A 17,006-nucleotide genomic window follows, 5' to 3' on the forward strand; every position below is an offset into this window, starting at 1 on the left:
GTCTCTGTGTGAGTCTATGTGTCTCTGTGTGACTCTATGGTTCTCTGTGTGAGTCTATGGGTCTCTGTGTGAGTCTATGGGTCTCTGAGTGAGTCTATGGGTCTCTGTGTGAGTCTATGTGTCTCTGTGTGAGTGTGTGGGTCTCTGTGTGAGTCTATGGGTCTCTGTGTGAGTCTATGGGTCTCTGAGTGAGTCTATGGGTCTCTGTGTGAGTCTATGTGTCTCTGTGTGAGTCTATGGGTCTCTGTGTGAGTCTATGTGTCTGTGTCGTACCGCGCGGTAATCCAGAAACATCTCCTTGAACGCGAGGAAGTCGCTGAATGTGAGCAAGAGATCAAAGATGTCTCCTGTCATCTCCTCCTTGTGCTCCCTGCGACATCAGCACCACCACCACCATCATCACCACCATCACCATCATCATCACCATCATCACCATCACCATCATCACCACCATCACCATCATCACCACCACCATCACCACCACCCCCACCATCACCACCCCCATCATCACCTCAAACCACCATCACCACCACCACCACCACCATCATCACCACCATCATCACCACCACCATCCCCACTAGCACCACCACCATCACCACCACCCCCACCATCATCACCACGATCACCATCACCACCATCACCAGCACCACCACTATCACCACCGCCATAACCACCATCACTACTACCACCACCCCTACTACCATCACCACCACCCCCACCATCACTACCCCCACCATCACCTCAACCCACCATCACCACCACCATCACCACCATCACCACCCCCACCATCACCACCACCACCATCCCCACTAGCACCACCACCATCACCACCACCATCACCACCACCACCACCACCACCATCACCACCACCACCATCCCCACTAGCACCACCACCATCACCACCACCATCACCACCATCAGCACCACCACCATCCCCACCAGCACCATCACCACCACCACCATCATCCCCACCATCCCCACCACAACCATCTTCACCACCACCATCCCCACCACCACCAACCACACCACCACCATCACCACCATCAGCACCACCATCACCACCATCAGCACCACTATCAACAACAACAACAACCGCCATTCGCCACTAAGTGGCGGTGACGTCACCACGACGCTTGTGCCAGGCTATGTGCACCCTGAGGCCACGTGAAGTGTCGAACACCCGCTGGCAGGAGGTCACGGGGCAGACCCAGGTGCCACGGGTCGACTGACTGAGATGACTGGCTGATGCACCACCTGTGCCCCCTACTGTGCCAACCTGCTGTGCTTTAGCCACCCGGCGCTCCGCTCGCTGTTGTGAGCGTCGCTCCTCCGCCCTCCGTTGTTGTTGGAGGGCGACTGCCTCCAACTGCCCAGTAGCATCCTTCACGAGCCTCCTCCACAGAGGCCGATCTTGACACCGCTGGTACCAGTCATCGGCAAGTCGACTCAGCTCCACGTCCTCCTGTACCACATCACTCCATCTCTTCTCTAGCCCGTGCCGCGCCCGCTTAGCCCCCTCAATCCGGCCAAACAAAAGCTGTTTCGGCATGCGGTGGCTGGGCATGCGGGCTACATGACCCAGCCATCGCAGCCTTGCCTGCCGGAGGAGCTCACCGATGGGACCCTGCCCAGATCTTTCAAGGATTTGTGAGCTCCTCACACAATTCAGTCTGGTTAAACCCAGGATGGATCGTAGGCAGGCCAGCCTAAATGTTTCTAACCGGCGAAGATGTTCCATTAGGGGGGTCCACGTTTCGCAAGCGTAGAGAAGGGAGGGAATGACCGTGGCCGAGAAGACCTGAAGCTTAGTGCGGAGCGACAGACCAGGTAGCTTCCACACAGCGTTACGCAACCGATGAAAAGATATTGCCGCTCGACTGATTCGGAGTGAGACCTCTGCTGTTAAACTGGAGCCAGTCATAAGCACACTGCCCAGGTATGGGAAACTCTCCACTCTCTCCACAACTGCCCCATCACCGATTGGGAGTTGTGGGGGTGGAGTGTCCGATGGTACAAAATACCCAGGCAGCTGCTTAGTTTTGGTGGGGCTGATGGTAAGGCCCCACCTCTTAGTGGCACGCTCCAGTCTCAGCAGCAGCGTCTCCAACTCCTCCTCTGACTGAGCAGCTATTACCAAATCATTAGCATACATAACGTGGTTGAGCAATAGGGAGCCATCCCTTGACCGCACCCGGGCATCGATTAGCCTCCCATTATATCTGTACCATATGGAGATTCCCCCGGTACAGCAGAGGGTCAGGTACTCCAAAAGCACGAACAACGACCCAGAGCCCAGGCCTACTGATGGTATCATAGGCCTTGACCAGGTCAATAAAGCAGAGATGTAGGTCTTGTTGGAATTCCCTACACCTCTGCTGTAGCAGACGGACAGAAAATATGGCATCTGTGCAGGACCGCCCTTTCCTGAAACCGCATTGGGGCTCCGCAAGCCTCTCCTCAGCGTGCCTGGCAAGGCGATGCTGAATAATCCTTGCCAGGACCTTTCCCGGCACACTGAGGAGTGAGATGCCCCTGTAGTTGTTACAGTCTGTGCAGTCCCCCTTCTTAAAAAGGGGGACCACCAGGGCATCCTTCCAATCCTGCGGAACCCGTCCAGTGGTCCAGACTGTTGTTATGATGTCATATAGGGCAGTCTGTGCACAAACGCCACCCTCCCTCAGCATTTCGCTTGGGAGATCATCTCTGCCCGCTGCCTTTCCTGGTCTCAGACTCCGGATCGCCTTCAATACTTCCTCAGCAGTTGGCACCTCAGCCAGCCACTCACAGGGGGTGACTTCATCCAATATTTGAGGCGCCGCAGCCTCAGCAGGGTCATCCTCACTTTGTGCCACGATGTTTTCCTGGCTGAGGGATTTTCCCTCCCCCAGGACCTCACAGAAATGCTCAGCAAATCTGCGAACCTGTTCCTGGGGGTCGGAAATTGGATCACCGTTTTTTCCCCTAATGATGGTAATAGGTGTGGCGCTGCAGGTTACTTTTTTGATGGAGTTAAATAGAGATTTGTGATCACGGGCCACTGAGGCAGACTCCATCTCCTCAGCAACCCGCGACCACCACCCATCCTTGCAGCGCCTCACGGCTCTCCGAACCTCCGAGCGAAGGCTGCGGTAAGCCTCCTCATTCTCTGACGTGGGATTCTGTAGCCGATGACAGTGGGCCTGTCGCTTTTTCTCAACCATCCTGAACAACTCCTCTGTCATCTAGGGTGTCTGGGGAGGTCTGGACCGCGTACCCAGAGCAGCCATTGCAGCTGCATGAGTCACAGTCCTAAACCTCGCCCATTTACCCTCGACATCAGGAGTTGGGGACGATGCCAATCCCAGCCACAAGCGATGATGAAATTCTCGCTTGCAACTTTCATCAGATAACTGAGACCAGGCCACTTTAGGTTGGAATGGGGTCCTGGGTGTACACCCACCACCGGAGTGGAAGAATGGCAGGCGCATCTTACAGATGACTAGTCGATGGTCAGAGGGCAGATCAGCTCCACGGTAGGTCCTGGTGTCAAGGACATGGGCTCGCATTCGCTGGTCCGTCACTATGTAGTCCAGCAGATGTTCTTGCTTGGACCCGGCATGCATCCATGATGTTGTGTGGATGCGCCGATGCCGGAACAGCGTGTTGGTAATTACAAGCCCATGGGCTGCACAAAAATCTAGCAGCCTCCTACCGTTGTTATTGAGCTGATCTGGCCCATGCCCTCCAATCACTCCAGACCAGGTGCCAGTATCATGACCAACTCGGGCATTGAAGTCACCCAACATGATGACTCTATCCCGAGGGGCCACTTTAGCCAGCACCTGTTACAGGAGGTCATAGAAGGCATCTGACTCATCGGCTTTGCCTGCATCCCTCCACGGATGTTCATCTTCGGTGGGGGCATAAGTAACCACGACCACCATTCCTCGCCTCCGGTTGATGGGAAGGCGAGCCCAAAGTAGCCTGGGGCTTACAGCTTCCCACACCTCACCGCCACGCTCCCACGCCCCCTTCATTCTTTTGTTCAAAAGAAGACCCACACCCTGTTGTTTGGCAGTCTGCTGCCCCGAGTAGAGGACTGTCCACCCCTCATGGTGGCAGGAGCCAGAGCCGGTCCACCGGACCTCCTGAATGCCGCATAGATCCAGGCGGTACCGGTCCAGCTCCCGACAGAGGAGTGGCAGCCTCTCCTCTGCAGTGAGCGTTCGAACATTCCACGTGGCCACCCGTAGTGGCTTTTCGTTGTTTCTGGAGTAGCCCCGAGGGTAGGTATTCAATCTCCTGGCTCCGCCAATTGGGGTTTGGCCAGGAGACGTCATAGACGCCTGGCCCCCCGGGGCCTCCGGCACAAGCTTAGTTGTTACATATTTCAGTTTAATTCGTGGTTTCGTGGTAATTAATTGAAGGTGGAGGGGTTACCAGCCCCTCGTACCCGTCCAGAGCCCCCGTTTAGCCCCTGTGGTGGACACATATGCCATGAGGGGAGGAGCCAATCAAAATTGGATCTCCCCCCACAGCGCTGTCCACGACAGAGTTGCCCGTCCGGCACCGCGAGGAGGTAGGGGGTTGTTTTGCCGGACCAGCACCACTATCACCACCATCAGCACCACCGTCATCACCTCCGAGCTACATGACAGACATTGCAAGTTGTTGTTGATGATGTTGATGATGTTGTTGTTATTGATAATGCTGTTGATGACAATAATGTTGCTGATATAACTCTATTGATGATGATATTGTTTGACGTTGTTATTGATGATGGTGTTATTGATAATGTTGTTGACAATGTTGTTGTCGATTATGTTACTGATAATGTTGTTGACAATGTTGTTGTTGATGATGTTATTGATAATGTTGTTGACAATGTTATTGTTAATGTTATTGATAATGTTGTTGACAATGTTGTTGTTGATGATATTATTGATGTTGTTGACAATGTTGTTGTTGATGATGTTATTGATAATGTTGTTGACAATGTTATTGTTAATGATGTTATTGATATTGTTGTTGACAATGTTGTTGTTGATGATGTTATTGATAATGTTGTTGACAATGTTGTTGTTGATGATGTTATTGATAATGTTGTTGACAATGTTGTTGTTGATGATGTTATTGATAATGTTGTTGACAATGTTGTTGTTGATGATGTTATTGATAATGTTGTTGACAATGTTGTTGATGACTGTTATTGATAACGTTGTTGACAATGTTGTTGTTGATGATGTTATTGATAATGTTGTTGACAATGTTGTTGTTGATGATGTTATTGATAATGTTGTTGACAATGTTGTTGTTGATGATGTTATTGATAATGGTGTTGACAATGTTGTTGTTGATGATGTTATTGATAATGTTGTTGCCAATGTTGTTGATGACTGTTATTGATAATGTTGTTGACAATGTTGTTGTTGATGATATTATTGATGTTGTTGACAATGTTGTTGTTGATGATGTTATTGATAATGTTGTTGACAATGTTATTGTTAATGATGTTATTGATATTGTTGTTGACAATGTTGTTGTTGATGATGTTATTGATAATGTTGTTGACAATGTTGTTGTTGATGATGTTATTGATAATGTTGTTGACAATGTTGTTGTTGATGTTATTGATAATGTTGTTGACAATGTTGTTGTTGATGATGTTATTGATAATGTTGTTGACAATGTTATTGTTAATGATGTTATTGATAATGTTGTTGACAATGTTGTTGTTGATATTATTGATATTGTTGTTGACAATGTTGTTGTTGATGATGTTATTGATAATGTTGTTGACAATGTTGTTGTTGATGATGTTATTGATAATGTTGTTGACAATGTTGTTGTTGTTGATGATGTTATTGATAATGTTGTTGACAATGTTGTTGTTGATGATGTTATTGATAATGGTGTTGACAATGTTGTTGTTGATGATGTTATTGATAATGTTGTTGACAATGTTGTTGTTGATGATGATGTTATTGATAATGTTGTTGACAATGTTGTTGTTGATGATGTTATTGATAATGTTGTTGACAATGTTGTTGTTGATTATGTTATTGAAAATGTTGTTGACAATTTTGTTGTTGATGATGCTATTGATAATGCCGTGTTTTATGTGATTCACGTTGTTCATGCTGTTGACGGTGAAGTTATTGATGCTGGTGAAGTTATTGATAATGTTGATGGTGATGTTGATGAAGACGCTCATGTTGTTGATGTTGATGGTGATGTTGGTGGTGATTTTGATGTTGATGGTGATGTTGATGGTGATGGCGATGTTGATGGTAGTGGTGATGTTGATGGTGATGTTGATGCTGATGGCGATGTTGATGGTGATGGTAGTGGTGATGTTGGTGGTGATGTTGGTGGTGATTTTGATGGTGATGTTGGTGGTGATGTTGATGGTGATGTTGGTGGTGATGTTGATGTTGGTGGTGATGTTGATGTTGGTGGTGATGTTGGTGGTGATGGTGATGTTGATGTTGGTGATGTTGATGGTGATGTTGGTGGTGATGTTGATGTTGATGATGGTGATGTTGGCGGTGATGTTGATGTTGGTGGTGATGGTGATGTTGGTGGTGATGTTGATGGTGATGTTGATGGTGATGTTGATGGTGATGTTGATGGTGATGTTGGTGGTGATGTTGATGGTGATGTTGATGGTGATGTTGATGGTGATGCTGATGGCGATGTTGATGGTGATGGTAGTGGTGATGTTGGTGGTGATGTTGGTGGTGATGTTGATGGTGATGTTGGTGGTGATGTTGATGGTGATGTTGATGGTGATGTTGGTGTTGATGGTGATGTTGGTGGTGATGTTGATGGGGATGTTGGTGGTGATGTTGATGGTGATGTTGATGGTGATGTTGATGTTGGTGTTGATGTTGATGGTGGTGATATTGGTGATGCTGGTGATGTTGGTGGTGATGGTGATGTTGATGTTGGTGTTGATGTTGATGGTGATGTTGGTGGTGATGTTGGTGGTGATGTTGATGATGATATTGGTGATGTTGGTGGTGATGGTGATGTTGATGGTGATGTTGATGTTGGTGTTGATGGTGATATTGGTGATGTTGACTCACGGGAGGGACTGCACGAATGTAGCCATGCTGAACCCAGGCAATCGCGCACTCAGCTGAGCGGTAATGTAGCCCTCAATGAGCTCCATCTGCAACATCGCAACATCACCATCAACATCACCATCAACATCACCATCAACATCACCATCAACATCACCATCAACATCACCACCAACATCACCAACATCACCAACATCACCATCAACATCACCATGACCACCATCACCATCACTGGGGGGCACGTGCCACTCAACTCAACTCCACCCAACACAACTCCAGTCAACTCATCTCTACTCCACTCAACACAACTCCACCCAACTCAACACAACTCCACCCAACACAACTCCACCCAACACAACTACACCCAACTCAACTCAACACAACTCAACTCCACATAACTCCACACAACTCCACCCAACACAACTCCACCCAACACAACTCCACCCAACACAACTCCATCCAACACAACTCCACCCAACTCAACTCAACTCCACACAACTCAACACAACACAACTTCACCCAACTCAACTCAACTCCACCCAACACAACTCCACCCAACACAACTCCACCCAACTCAACTCAACACAACTAAACTCCACACAACTCCACACAACTCCACCCAACTCAACACAACTCCACCCAACTCAACTCCACCCAACTCAACTCAACTCCACCCAACTCAACACAACACAACTCCACCCAACTCAACTCAACTCCACCCAACTCAACACAACTCAACTCCACTCCACTCAACTCCACTCAACTCAACTCCACCCAACACAACTCCACTCAACACAACTCCACCCAACTCAACTCCACCCAACACAACTCAACTCCACTGCACTCAACTCAACTCCACCCAACTCAACTCCACCCAACACAACTCAACTCCACCCCAACTCAACTCCACCCAACTCAACACAACACAACTCCACCCAACTCAACTCAACTCAACACAACTCAACTCCACTCCACTCAACTCCACTCAACTCAACTCCACCCAACACAACTCCACTCAACACAACTCCACCCAACTCAACTCCACCCAACACAACTCAACTCCACCCAACACAACTCAACTCCACCCCAACTCAACTCCACCCAACTCAACTCCACCCAACTCAACACAACTCCACCCAACTCAACTCAACTCAACTCCACCCAAATCAACTCCACCCAACTCAACTCAACACAACTCAACTCCACACAACTCCACACAACTCCACCCAACACAACTCCACCCAACACAACTCCACCCAACACAACTCCATCCAACACAACTCCACCCAACTCAACTCAACTCAACTCCACACAACTCAACACAACACAACTTCACCCAACTCAACTCAACTCCACCCAACACAACTCCACCCAACTCAACTCAACACAACTAAACTCCACACAACTCCACACAACTCCACCCAACTCAACACAACTCCACCCAACTCAACTCCACCCAACTCAACTCAACTCCACCCAACTCAACACAACACAACTCCACCCAACTCAACTCAACTCCACCCAACTCAACACAACTCAACTCCACTCCACTCAACTCCACTCAACTCAACTCCACCCAACACAACTCCACTCAACACAACTCCACCCAACTCAACTCCACCCAACACAACTCAACTACACTGCACTCAACTCAACTCCACCCAACTCAACTCCACCCAACACAACTCAACTCCACCCCAACTCAACTCCACCCAACTCAACTCCACCCAACTCAACACAACACAACTCCACCCAACTCAACTCAACTCCACCCAACTCAACACAACTCAACTCCACTCCACTCAACTCCACTCAACTCAACTCCACCCAACACAACTCCACTCAACACAACTCCACCCAACTCAACTCCACCCAACACAACTCAACTCCACCCAACACAACTCAACTCCACCCCAACTCAACTCCACCCAACTCAACTCCACCCAACTCAACACAACTCCACCCAACTCAACTCAACTCAACTCCACCCAAATCAACTCCACCCAACTCAACTCAACACAACTCAACTCCACACAACTCCACACAACTCCACCCAACTCAACTCAACTCCACCCAACTCAACTCAACTCCACCCAACTCAACACAACACAACTTCACCCAACTCAACTCCACCCAACACAACTCCACCCAACTCAACTCAACACAACTCAACTCCACACAACTCCACTCAATTCCACCCAACTCAACACAACGCAACTCACTCAACACAACTCCACCCAACTCCACTCCACTCAACTCCACTCAACTCAACTCCACCCAACTCAACACAACTCCACCCAACTCAACTCCACCCAACTCAACTCCACCAAACACAACTCCACCCAACTCAACTCAACTCCACCCAACTCAACACAACTCAACTCCACTCCACTCAACTCCACTCAACTCAACTCCACCCAACACAACTCCACTCAACACAACTCCACCCAACTCAACTCCACCCAACACAACTCAACTCCACTGCACTCAACTCAACTCCACCCAACTCAACTCCACCCAACACAACTCAACTCCACCCCAACTCAACTCCACCCAACTCAACTCCACCCAACTCAACACAACACAACTCCACCCAACTCAACTCAACTCCACCCAACTCAACACAACTCAACTCCACTCCACTCAACTCCACTCAACTCAACTCCACCCAACACAACTCCACTCAACACAACTCCACCCAACTCAACTCCACCCAACACAACTCAACTCCACCCAACACAACTCAACTCCACCCCAACTCAACTCCACCCAACTCAACTCCACCCAACACAACTCAACTCCACCCAACACAACTCAACTCCACCCCAACTCAACTCCACCCAACTCAACTCCACCCAACTCAACACAACTCCACCCAACTCAACTCAACTCAACTCCACCCAACACAACTCCACCCAACTCAACTCAACACAACTCAACTCCACACAACTCCACTCAATTCCACCCAACTCAACACAACGCAACTCACTCAACACAACTCCACCCAACTCCACTCCACTCAACTCCACTCAACTCAACTCCACCCAACTCAACACAACTCCACCCAACTCAACTCCACCCAACTCAACTCCACCAAACACAACTCCACCCAACTCAACTCAACTCAACTCCACCCAACTCAACTCCACCCAACTCAACTCCACCCAACACAACTCAACTCCACCCCAATTCAACTCCACCCAACTCAACTCAACTCCACTCAACTCCACCCAACTCAACTCAACTCCACTCAACTCCACCCAACTCAACTCAACACAACTCCACCCAACTCAACTCAACTCCACCCAACTCAACACAACTCTACCCAACTCAACTCCACCCAAATCAACTCCACCCAACTCAACTCAACACAACTCAACTCAACACAACTCCACCAACTCAACACAACTCCACCCAACTCAACTCCACCCAAATCAACTCCACCCAACTCAACTCATCACAACTCCACCCAACTCAACACAACTCAACTCAACTCCACCCAACTCAACACAACTCCACCCAACACAACTCCACCCAACTCAACTCCACCCAACTCAACTCCACCCAACTCAACACAATTCCACCCCACCCCACACAAGGCGTGTGTGTGTGCGTGTGTATGTGTGTGTATATGTGTGTGTGTGCGTGTGTGTGCACGTACATGCGTACGTGCGCAAGTGCGTATGTGTATACGTGTGTGTGCGTGTGTGTGTGCGTGTGTATGTGTGTGCATGTGTGTGCGCATCAGTAGTCCTGGGCTCTGGGTCGTTCTTCGTGCTTTTGGAGTACCTGACCCTCTGCTCACGATCATTAAGGGCCTTCATGATGGTGAGCGGGCCCGGGTAAAACTACGTGGCCGGGAGTCAGAGCCATTCCCTGTACACCTTGGGGTGCGACAGGGATGTCTATGGCTCCCACATTATTTAACATCTATTTTGACCACGTAGTTCGTGAAGCCTTCAATAGCTGTACCGGGGGAATCTCCATATGGTACAGATATAATGGGAGGCTGATCGGAGTTTATTTGCCGCCTTGTCCTCAGGTTAAAAAGGCCCAACGCATGCTCGCCGATCAGATTCTGAGTGTGGAGCGAGCAAATCCAGATTCGTTGGTTATCGTACTTGGCGACTTTAACAAAGGTAATCTCAGCCACGAACTCCCCAAATACATACAATTCATTAAATGCGCAACCAGAGAAGGGAACACTCTGGATCACTGCTACACTACAGTCAGTAGAGCCTACCACGCCGTCCCCCGAGCAGCATTAGGACACTCTGACCATGCCATGGTCCACCTGATTCCTGCATACAGGCAGAAACTAAAACACTGTAAACCTGCTGTGAGGACATCTAAACAGTGGACCAGTGAGGCTGTGGAAGATTTGCGGGCGTGCTTAGACTGTACTGACTGGGATATGTTCACGACTGCTACCAATAGTCTGGATGAACTCACAGAGGCTGTGACGTCCTACATCAGCTTCTGTGAGGACTGCTGTATCCCAACACGTACCAGGGTGAACTTTAATAACAATAAGCCCTGGTTCTCAGCAAAGCTCAGAAGGTTGAGGTTGGAGAAAGAGGAAGCGTTTAGGAGTGGGGATAGAGACAGATTCAAGGAGTCGAAGAACAGGTTTAGCAAAGCGGTGAGAGAGGCTAAACGACTGTACTCAGAGAGACTAAAACACCAGTTCTCTACTAACGACGCTGCTTCTGTCTGGAGAGGGCTCAGGCAGATCACCAACTACAAACCCAGAGCCCCCCACACCACTAACGACTCCCGCCTAGCCAACGACCTGAACGAGTTCTACTGTAGATTTGAAAGACAATTGGACTGTCCTGAACCACCCCTTCCCACCCAACAGGCCCCACCCCCCACCCATACTACAGAGACGATTCTTTCCTTTCAGGAGGGAGAAGTTAATAGACTTTTCAAGAGGCAGAATCCACGCAAAGCAGCCGGGTCGGACTCTGTCTCTCCAGCCACCCTCAGGCACTGCGCTGACCAGCTGTCTCCGGTGTTCACCAACATCTTTAACACCTCCCTGGAGACATGCCATGTACCAGCCTGTTTCAAGTCCTCCACCATCATCCCTGTGCCCAAAAAGCTAAGGCCAACAGGACGAAATGATTACAGACCGGTCGCCCTTACATCTGTGGTAATGAAGTCTTTTGAGCGCCTGGTCCTGGCACACCTCAAAGCCATCACAGACCCTCTCCTGGACCCCCTTCAGTTTGCCTACAGAGCCAACAGGTCTGTGGATGACGCAGTTAACATGGCCCTCCACTTCACCCTACAGCATCTGGACGCCCCAGCATCCTACGCCAGGATCCTGTTTGTGGACTTCAGCTCTGCCTTCAACACCATCATCCCTGCCCTGCTTCAGGACAAGCTCTTCCAGCTGAACGTGCCCTACACCACCTGTAAATGGATCACAGACTTCCTGTCTGACAGGAAACAGTGCGTTAAGCTGGGAACACAAATCTCTGACTCCAGGTCCATCAGCACCGGAACTCCTCAGGGCTGCGTCCTTTCCCCACTGCTCTTCTCCCTGTATACCAACAGCTGCACGTCCAATCATCTGTCCGTCAAACTCTTGAAGTTTGCGGACGACACCACCCTCATTGGGCTGATCTCTGGTGGGGATGAGTCTGACTATAGGTGGGAAGCTGACAACCTGGTGACCTGGTGTAGCCAGAACAACTTAGAGCTAAATGCTCTAAAGACAGTTGAGATGGTTGTAGACTTCAGGAAGAATACAGCCCCCCTCACCCCCATCACCCTGTTAGACTCCCCAGTCAAAATTGTAGAGTCCTTCCGCTTCCTGGGCACTATTCTCTCCCAGGACCTCAAGTGGGAACTGAACATCAGCTCCCTCACCAAGAGAGCTCAACAGAGGATGTACTTTCTACGGCAGCTGAAGAAATTCAACCTGCCAAAGACAATGATGGTGCAATTCTATACAGCGATCATTGAATCCATCCTCATCTCCTCCATAACCGTCTGGTACGCTTCTGCCACTGCCAAGGACAAGAGCAGACTGCAGCGTATCATCCACACTGCTGAGAAGGTAATTGCCTGCAATCTACCAACCCTCGAGGACCTGCACACGACAAGGACCATGAGGCGAGCGAGGAAGATTATGGCCGATTCCTCCCACCCTGGACACTCTCTGTTTCAGCTACTCCCCTCCGGCAGAAGGCTTCGGTCCATCAGGACCAAAACCTCACGCCAAAAAAACAGTTTCTTCCCATCTGCTGCTGGCCTGTTAAACAAGGCAAAGGGCTTACACGGATTTTAACATTTTATCTACATAACGACACCTTGCCGATATTAACTATGTTAACCTATTTGTATTTTTTTAAATTATATCTTAAAGCTATTTTATATTCGATATTTATTCAATTTTATATACTTCAGCCCCTTGGTGTTAGTTAGACTTTTAACCCTTATTATTATAGTAAGACTTGTTTAAAACTTATTTAAGATTTTAGATTCCTATATGTTGAATGTATGCACCATCCTGCCAAAGTAAATTCCGTGTCGGTGTGAACTTTCATGGCGAATAAAACCCTTTCTGATTCTGATTTCTGATTCTGATCGATGCCCGGGTGCGGTCAAGGGATGGCTCCCTATTGCTCAACCACGTTATGTATGCTGATGATTTGGTAATAGCTGCTCAGTCAGAGGAGGAGTTGGAGACGCTGCTGCTGAGACTGGAGCGTGCCACTAAGAGGTGGAGCCTTACCATCAGCCCCACCAAAACTAAGCACCTGCCTGGGTATTTTGTACCAACGGACACTCCACCCCCACAACTCCCAATCGGTGATGGGGCAGTTGTAGAGAGAGTGGAGAGTTTCCCATACCTGGGCAGTGTGCTTATGACCGGCTCCAGTTTAACAGCAGAGGTCTCACTACGAATCAGTCGAGCGGCAATATCTTTTCATCGGTTGCGTAACGCTGTGTGGAAGCTACCTGGTCTGTCGCTCCGCACTAAGCTTCAGGTCTTCTTGGCCACGGTCATTCCCTCCCTTCTCTACGCTTGCGAAACGTGGACCCCCCTAATGGAACATCTTCGCCGGTTAGAAACATTTAGGCTGGCCTGCCTACGATCCATCCTGGGTTTAACCAGACTGGATTGTGTGAGGAGCTCACAAATCCTTGAAAGATCTGGGCAAGGTCCCATCGGTGAGCTCCTCCGGCGGGCAAGGCTGCGATGGGTGGGTCATGTAGCCCGCATGCCCAGCCACCGCATGCCGAAACAGCTTTTGTTCGGCCGGATCGAGGGGGCTAAACGGGCGCGGCTCGGGCTAGAGAAGAGATGGAGTGATGTGGTACAGAAGGACGTGGAGCTGAGTGGACTTGCCGATGACTGGTACCAGCGGTGTCAAGATCGGCCTCTGTGGAGGAGGCTCATGAAGGACGCTACTGGGCAGTTGGAGGTAGTCGCCCTCCAACAACGGAGGGCGGAGGAGCGACGCTCACAACAACGAGCGGAGCGCCGGGTGGCTGAAGCACAGCGGGTTGGCACAGTAGGGGGCACAGGTGGTGCATCAGCCAGTCATCTCAGTCAGTCGACCCGTGGCACCTGGGTCTGCCCCGTGACCTCCTGCCAACGGGCGTTCGACACTTCACGTGGCCTCAGGGTGCACATAGCCTGGCACAAGCGCCGTGGTGACATCACCGCCACTTAGTGGCGAATGGCGGTTGTTGTTGTTGTGTATGCGGCGTAGTACGTATTGGTGGAAGATCTGTGTGTAGCTGAGTTTGTTCTCCTCCGTGTCCTCAAACTCGCGGTAGTTCTCGTCCATGAATCTACGCTGCATCTCCTGGAAGCCTCCATCTGCCCAGTGCCACGCATGGGGGACAGGGGGGGGCAGGGGGGGGGCAGGGGGGGGCGGGGGGGGTAGAAAAGAATATACGGTGAAACACGACTCGCTGAGTCCTCGCAAGCTCCTCTCCACGCCAGGACTATCCACGGCCAGTGCCGTCATCATTACCATAGCCACCACCGCCATCGCAAATACTTTACCATAGCCACCGCCACCGCCATTGCAAATACTGTCATCACCATCACCACTATCACAGAATAATTACCATACCACCATCACAAATACTGTCATCACCATCACCACCACCACTATCACAGAATCATTACCATACCACCACCACCATCACAAATACTGTCATCACCACCACCACCACCACTATCACAGAATCATTACCATACCACCACCATCACAAAACTGTCATCACCACCACCACTATCACAGAATCATTACCATATCACCACCACCATCACAAATACTGTCATCACCACCGCCACCACCACTATCACAGAATCATTACCATACCACCACCACCATCACAAATACTCTCATCACCACCGCCACCACCACTATCACAGAATCATTACCATACCACCACCATCACAAATACTGTCATCACCACCACCACTATCACAGAATCATTACCATAGCCACCACCATCACAAATACTGTCATCACCACCGCCACCACCACTATCACAGAGTGAGTCACCGCAACCTCGCCTCTAAACCGAGAACCAGGACTGCCATGTTCGCTGCTGGACCATCATTGCCATCACCAAAGACAAAGATCCCCCGTGTGGCCTGTAACAGACTGTAGGGGCAAGCGCTGTTAGTGAGCAGCACCTATGAAGGCCGGAATGGTACATGAGGGGGTGGGTGGCCAGCACCACGCCCGGCCGCCTTTGTCTCCCCAGTGGCGATGTTTACACACCGCAGCAGGTACTCATTTGAGGCCGCAAATACTCTGAATAGAAATATTAATTCATACGGGAGGAATCCGATGAGCTATAAAGCTCTTCTTTATATATATTTTATAAAACAGATGTCCAGCAGGGCCAGAACGTTACGGTAAACGGACAATGCAACAGAAGCACACGACAGGAGTTCCAAGCGCAGGAGAGGTGAGCACATCACCAACAACAACAAAAAGTACAGAAATAACACGAAGCCATTTGACGTGGCCAGGTAAAGCCCACCGAGCTACGGGCCTCTTTTCGCCGCAGCCACATGGCCACTCAAATGATGGCCTCAAGGTAGCGGATCATCGCGTGGAGAATTTATCTAAATAATCTTCACCGCCGTCACCGCGCGTCACCACGGCCATCACAGCAGTCACCACCGTCAACGCCGTCACCGCCGTCACCGTGCGTCACCACCGTCACCACCGTCACCGCGCGTCACCACCGTCACCACCGTCACCACCGTCACCACCGTCACCGCCATCACCACCGTCACCACCGTCACCACCGTCACCGCGCGTCACCACCGTCACCACCGTCACCACCGTCACCGCCGTCACCACCGTCACCGCGCGTCACCACCGTCACCACCGTCACCACCGTCACCGCGCGTCACCACCGTCACCACCATCACCACCGTCACCACCGTCACCACCGTCACCGCGCGTCACCACCGTCACCACCGTCACCACCGTCACCGCCGTCACCACCGTCACCACCGTCACCACCGTCACCGCGCGTCACCACCGTCACCACCGTCACCACCGTCACCGCGCGTCACCACCGTCACCGCGCGTCACCACCGTCACCACCGTCACCGCGCGTCACCACCGTCACCACCGTCACCGCGCGTCACCACCGTCACCACCGTCACCACCGTCACCGCCGTCACCACCGTCACCACCGTCACCACCGTCACCGCGCGTCACCACCACCACCACCGTCACTGCCGTCACCGCCGTCACCGCGCATCACCGCCGTCACCACCGTCACCACCGTCACCACCACCACCGTCACCGCCGTCACCACGCGTCACCACCACCACCGTCACCACCGTCACCACCGTCACCACCACCACCGTCACCACCGTCACCACGCGTCACCACCGTCACCGCCGTCACCACCGTCACCGCCGTCACCACCGTCACCGCCGCA

At 50.8% G+C, this 17,006-nt stretch overlaps 1 protein-coding gene across 1 annotated transcript in view; it reads right to left on the minus strand.

Moving 5' to 3' along the window:
- The window catches only part of LOC142917279 (ADP-ribosylation factor-like protein 2-binding protein), a 241,795-nt gene extending 226,896 nt beyond the window's left edge, over positions 1-14,899 (minus strand). The window contains exons 1-3 of the mRNA XM_076061904.1: positions 14,798-14,899; positions 7,068-7,153; positions 274-370 (exon numbers count right to left, since the gene is read on the minus strand). Coding sequence (XP_075918019.1) covers positions 274-370; positions 7,068-7,153; positions 14,798-14,887 — 273 coding nt within the window. The 5' untranslated portion in view covers positions 14,888-14,899. The remainder of the gene's footprint in view (positions 1-273; positions 371-7,067; positions 7,154-14,797) is intronic.
- Positions 14,900-17,006: the final 2,107 nt, after the last annotated feature.

This window comes from Petromyzon marinus, unplaced genomic scaffold (assembly GCF_048934315.1).
Source record: "Petromyzon marinus isolate PM22_M1 ecotype Great Lakes invasive population unplaced genomic scaffold, UKy_Petmar_22M1.pri1.0 PM_G_Scaffold_44, whole genome shotgun sequence".
Classification (NCBI taxonomy): domain Eukaryota; kingdom Metazoa; phylum Chordata; class Hyperoartia; order Petromyzontiformes; family Petromyzontidae; genus Petromyzon; species Petromyzon marinus.